Source organism: Pan troglodytes, chromosome X (genome assembly GCF_028858775.2).
Source record: "Pan troglodytes isolate AG18354 chromosome X, NHGRI_mPanTro3-v2.0_pri, whole genome shotgun sequence".
Classification (NCBI taxonomy): Eukaryota; Metazoa; Chordata; class Mammalia; order Primates; family Hominidae; genus Pan; species Pan troglodytes.
In genome coordinates, this window is record NC_072421.2 from 72,126,694 (window position 1) to 72,133,067 (window position 6,374).

A 6,374-nucleotide genomic window follows, 5' to 3' on the forward strand; every position below is an offset into this window, starting at 1 on the left:
GGAAGAATATAAACCATCTTTACTTATAGATGACATAATCTTGTCTATAGAAAATCCTAAGGAATCCACTAAAAAACTACTGGAACTATTAAATCAGTTCAGCAAGGTTGCAAGATACAAGATCAACATACAGAAATAATTGTATTTCTATACAATAACAATAAACAATTGAAAAATGATAAGAAGAAAATAATTCTATTTAAGATAGCATCAAAAATGATGAAATACTTTAAAAATTTAACAAAAGATGTGCAAGACTTGTATACTGAAAACTACAAAATATCAGAGAATGAAAATAAAAGCCTAAATAAGTGAAACAATAACTTGTGCTCACGTATTTAATTATTCAATTTTTTTTTTTTTTTTTTTTTGAGACAGAGTCTTTCTCTGTCACCCAGGCTGGAGTGCAGTGGCGCGATCTTGGCTCACTGCAACCTCCACCTCCCAGGTTCAAGCCATTCTCCTGCCTCAGCCTCTTGAGTAGCTGGGATTACAGGCATGCGCCACCATGCCTGGCTAATTTTTGTATTTTTAATAGTGGCAGGGTTTCACCATGTTGGTCAGGCTGGTCTTGAACTCCTGACTTCATGATCCGCCCACCTCGGCCTCCCAAAGTGCTGGGATTACAGGCGTGAGCCACCACGCCCGGCCAGACTCAATATTTTTAAGATAACAATGGTCTCCAAAATGATCTACAGATTCCATAATCCATATCAAACACCCGTTTGCCTTTTTTTGCAGAAATTGACAAGCTGATCCTAAAATTCATATGAAAATGCAAGGAACTCAGAATAGTCACATCAAAAGAGTAAAGTTGGAGGCCTTACTCCTCCCAATTTCAAAGTATAATGCAAAGCTACAGTAATCAAGATTATGTGGTACTGGTATAAAGATAAACACATAGATAGAGCTATTAAATAGTATTTAGGTAAATATATGAGAAACTAAAGAAATAAAGAATGACAATAACTAACTCCAGAGAACATAAAAACCATGCAGGTAATGAAGTGATCAGAGTACTCTCCAAATGGCTCAGGCATGAGTATCATTTACATACTTATAATTATAAAAACATTGAATATTGTCCCAACCAATATTAAGTGAAGGGAGGCATAGTTGGAATGAGGAGTTTGGACTGTGCAAGTGCATAGGGTGGGTGGTAAAAGAAGACTAAATGTTCATCCTCCAAAATGGAAAGACACAGATAATGTCTAAAATCGAAACATCAAAAAGTCATAGTAGCCAGCATATGACTGTGGTTCCCGCTACTCAGGAGGCTGATTGCTCAAGCCCAAGAGTTTGAGACCTGTCTGGGCAAGATAGCAAGACTCCTCCTGTCTAAAATAAATAAATAAATAAATAACTCGTAATATAAAGATATTTTTACACATATGCCTCTAAATAGTATGTTTCAAACTATGAGTTCCAATTATTTAGTGAATTAAGAAACCCAGGGGACAGAGCAAGATCATGGGATAGAAGTCAACACAATTTGTCCCCCTCACCTCCACTGGAACACCAAATTTTTTTTTTTTTTTTTTTTTTTTTTTTTTTGAGACAGAGTTTCCCTCTGTCGCCCAGGCTGGAATGCAATGGCGCGATCTTGGCTCACTGCAACCTCTGCCTCCCTGGTTCAACTGCCTCAGCTGGGATTACAGGAGCCCGCCACCATGCCCGGCTAATTTTTGTATTTTTAGTAAAGACGGGGTTTCAACATGTTGGCCAGGATGGTCTCAATCTCTTGACCTCGTGATCCTCACGCCTTGGCCTTCCCGAAGAGCTGGGATTACAGGCGTGAGCCACCGCACCCGGCCGACTAAGTCTTAAATTATGAAAACTTCTACAAGTCTAATTTTCTAAATAGGAAAGGATTCAAACTCAATGATTCAAGTGTTGAAACAAACAAAAACGGAAAACAACACTACTCAGTTAACAGATTATTTTGCTTTTGGCTTCTTGAGTAGGAGGAAAGTCGGGCGGGAAGGGCGTCAGGAATGTCCGTGACACGTGAATGGGGCCGTGTGCAAACCTTGTATGACATCACTGAGACCCCTAGCGGAAAACAGCTAATTCTTTCTAAGCCGCCCAAAGCGAGGTTGCGCCGGGGCCTCTGGGGCCGAGGTGGGCCTGCTCATTGGAAGATCGCATCGCAGCCATGAGCAGTAAGGATTTCTTCGCGTGTGGACACTCTGGCCATTGGGCTCGGGGATGCCCTAGAGGAGGAGCTGGAGGGCGAAGAGGTGGAGGCCATGGCAGAGGTTCTCAAGGTGGTTCCACCACCCTATCTTACACCTGTTACTGCTGTGGTGAGTCCGGTCGTAATGCTAAGAACCGTGTCCTTCTCGGAAACATCTGCTACAACTGTGGGAGAAGCGGCCACATCGCCAAAGACTGTAAGGAACCTAAACGAGAGAGACGCCAACACTGTTATACCTGCGGCAGACTAGGACATCTGGCTCGTGACTGTGATCGTCAGAAAGAGCAGAAATGCTACTCTTGCGGCAAACTTGGGCACATTCAGAAAGACTGCGCCCAGGTCAAGTGTTACCGATGCGGCGAGATTGGCCACGTGGCCATCAATTGCAGCAAGACGAGGCCAGGTCAATGCTACCGCTGCGGCAAATCTGGACATCTAGCCAAGGAATGTCCCAGTGAGGTTACCGCTTAAATCTTCTCCCCCCCCCCACCCTTTTGCTGATTGATAATTGTATTATTTTCTCCGAAAACTTCACTCACCGAAAGGTCGATAGATTGAGGCTACTCTCAGGCAAGTGAGCTTTAATTACCATGTTAAAGGAGGAAAGAGCTAGAAAAAAAAACCTCAAAAAAGTTAATCATTGGTAGATGCCCCACAATTAACGTGTTGCTTCTGCCCCACGGGCAAATCTAGTTATTAAATAGTCATTCTGAGCACCAATCACTTAAGGGGTTCTTTTGTTGTATTTTGATTTAACACATTTAATTAAGAGGCACTATTGGAAGAGCTGGATCTAAAGGGTGAACAAATTAGAACAAATTTAGAAACACAGGCCTAGAATCTATTAACAAGAAAAATAGTGTGTCAGATGAAGGTAAATTGCCATAGAGAGAAAGAACAGGAGGTAAAAGGATAAAAAGAGAATGTGTATGTGGGGGAAAGAGGGAAAGAATGTGGTTCTGTTTTAGATACACAAGGGCACCCTGAGGAGGTTATATTTCCTCAGAGATCCATAGGGCAAATAAAGCTGATTCTGAAAATCCATGACCTTGCCAAAGTAACTTAAATTTTATCATATTGATGGCTTTGAATTATCTGGCCTCATTAGGTTTTAAACAACATTGAACGAGACATCTCTGTCTGGCCCTGCATAGAGTGTGTAGTTTAATGAAAATAAACCAGAAACAAAATGTATAATGTATATGAGCTGCTTTGAGAGAGAGAGCAATCAGAAAAAAACAGAAACAAAAAATCTTAACAGGCAGAGCGCAGTGGCTTACACCTGTAATCCCAGCACTTTGGGAGGCCAGACCAGAAGGATCACTTGAGCCCAGGAGTTTGAGAGCAGCCTGGGCAACACAGTGAGCTTTTCTCTACAAAAAATACAAAATTAGCCGGGTGTGGTGGCGCATGCCTGTAGTCCCAGCTACTCTAGAGGCTTAGGCGGGATGATTGCTTGAGCGCGAGAGGTCAAGGCTGCAGTGAGCCATGATCAATCACACCATTGCCCTACAGCCTGGGAGACAGAGTGATAGATACCTCGTCTTTAAAAACACAAAACAAAAAACCTTAACAGCAAATCATGGACATATAGATATTGATGGCAAAGTTTGGACGTATATATACATATATAGTTCGTTTGAGATGGAGTCTCACTCTGTTGCCCAGGATAGACTTCAGTGGCACAATCTCAGCTCACTGCAATCTCTACCTCCCAGGTTCAAGTGATTCTCCTGCCTCAGCCTCCTGAGTAGCTGGGATTACAGGTGCCTGCCACCACACTTAGCTAATTTTTCTATTTTTAGTAGAGATAGGGTTTTGCCATATTGGCCTGGTGTCCAACTCTTGGCCTCAAGTGATCTGCCTGCCTTGGCCTCCCAAAGTGCTGGGATTACAGGTGTGAGCCACTGCACCCAGCCTGGACTTACATATTTTTTAAATATATAAGTATATAAGAAAACAAGTATAAACATTAAGATTAAGCAGAGTTTGGGGATTCAGTAATTTGAAAAATACTCTTCACAGAAATGAAAATCATATTTATATTTAGGAGTTTCTGAAAATATATTTTCTTTTTTTTTTTTTTTTTTTTTGAGACAGTCTCACTCTGTCGCCCAGAGTACAGTGGCGCGATCTTGGCTCACTGCAACCTCCGCCTCCCGGATTCAAGCAATTCTCCTGCCTCAGCCTCCTGGGTAGCTGGAATTACAGGCATGTACGACCATGCCCAGCTAATTTTTGTATTGTTAGTAGGGATGGGGTTTCACCATGTTGGCCAGGCTGGTCTCGAACTCCTGATGTCAGGGGATCCGCCTGCCTCAGCCTCCCAAAGTGCTGGGATTACAGGCATGAGCCACCGTGCCCGGCTCAAAATGTATTTTCTCAGATATAAAAATATTGAGTTTCATATGCTGGAATCCATTTTTAAAATTCAGATTTGAAAAACAACCAAACTTTTATAAAATAGAAAAAGCACTTTTAAACTCTAAATAAAACTGAGGGTGGGAGAGGTAACTGTTGTGTCAAGAGAAAATTGAAGTTGTAATGGAAACTGGTTTATAAAATAATAATGTCAAACGTAGGATATGATACCGTTTATAGCAGAAAGTCTAGTACAGGGGTACAGTTTTTGACACATAAACTCAAAGGGTTAAAAAATGTAACTTATTTGTAACTGAAGCCACATTATTTATTTCTTTATTTTTGAGACAGAGTCTCACTCTGTCACCCAGGCTGGAGTGCAATGGTGCAATCTGGGCTCACTGCAGCCTCAACCTCCTGGGCTCAAACAATTCTTCTGCCTCAACCTCCTGAGTAGCTGGGACTACAGGTGAGCACCACCACACTCAGCTAATTTTTGTATTTTTTTTGTAGAAGCAGGGTCTCACTATGTTGCTCAGGCTGCTTTTGAACTCCTGAGCTCAATTGATCCATCAGCCTCGGCTTCCCAGATTGCTGGGATTACAGGCATGAGCCACTGTGCCTGGCCATATTATTTTTTCAAATCTTTTTGTAGATTTGTTTGCTGTCTTTACGTGTCCTTGTATAGTGTCTGTTTACATATTTTGCCCATTTTTCATTAAGTTATCTTATCGTCAAGTTCTAAGAGTTCTTTTTGTTTTCTACATAAGTCTTTTGTTAGACCTAAGTTTTGCATATGCATTCTCTCAGTCTGTGGCTTGCCTTTTCGTTTTCATAATAGTGTTTCTTTTTAAAAAAAAAAATTAGATTCAGGGGGTATATGTGCAGGTTTGTTACATGGATAATGCATAATGCTGGGGTTTGGGCTTCTATTCAACCCATCACCCAAATAGTGAACATAGTACACAATAGGTAGTTTTTCAACACTTCCCTTCCCACCCTCCCCGTTTGTAGTCCCCAGTGTCTACTGTTTCTGTCTTTATGTCCATTGTTTAGTTCCCATTTATAAGTGAGAAAATGCAGTATTTGGTTTTCCATTTCTGTATTAATTCACTTAGGATAATGGCCTCCAGCTGCATCCATGTTGCTGCAAAGGACATGATTTTGTTATCTTATATGGCTGTGTAGTATTCCATGGTGTATATGTAACACTTTTTTTTTTTTTTTTAAGAGACGGAGTCTGGCCGGGCATGGTGGCTCACGCCTGTAATCCCAGCACTTTGGGAGGCCGAGGCGGGTGGATCACGAGGTCAGGAGATCGAGACCATCCTGGCTAACACGGTGAAACCCTGTCTCTACTAAAAATACAAAAAATTAGCCAGGCGTGGTGGCGGGTGCCTGTAGTCCCAGCTACTCGGGAGGCTGAGGCAGGAGAATGGCGTGAACCTGGGAGGCGGAACTTGGAGTGAGCCGAGATCGCGCCACTGCACTCCAGCCTGGGCGACAGAGTGAGACTCCGTCTCAAAAAAAAAAAAAAGAAAAAGAAAAAAAGAGACGGAGTCTCGCTCTGTCACCCAGGCTGGAGTGCAGTGGTGTGATCTCGGCTCACTGCAAGCTCTGCCTCCCGGGTTCACGCCATTCTTCTGCCCCAGCCTCCCGAGTAGCTGGGACTACAGGTGTGCCCACCACCATGCCCGGCTAATTTTTGTATTTTTAGTAGAGACGGGGTTTCACCGTGTTAGCCAGGATGGTCTCGAACTCCTGACCTCGTGATCCACCCGCCTCGGCCTCCCAAAGTGCTGGGATTACAGGCGTG

The 6,374-nt window shown here is 42.7% G+C and overlaps 1 protein-coding gene across 1 annotated transcript; it reads left to right on the forward strand.

Annotated features, from left to right (window-relative positions):
* The first annotated feature begins 2,057 nt into the window (after positions 1–2,057).
* On the forward strand, positions 2,058–2,920 carry ZCCHC13 (zinc finger CCHC-type containing 13). Its single transcript, XM_529043.8, has one exon. It carries the CDS (start codon positions 2,156–2,158, stop codon positions 2,666–2,668), a length of 513 nt encoding a protein of 170 aa, XP_529043.4. The 5' UTR covers positions 2,058–2,155; the 3' UTR covers positions 2,669–2,920.
* Positions 2,921–6,374: the final 3,454 nt, after the last annotated feature.

What these genes read in the sequence shown, in the direction of transcription:
- ZCCHC13 (XM_529043.8), top strand. Translation starts at nt 2,156, where the DNA reads ATGAGCAGTAAGGATTTCTTCGCGTGTGGACACTCTGGCCATTGGGCT.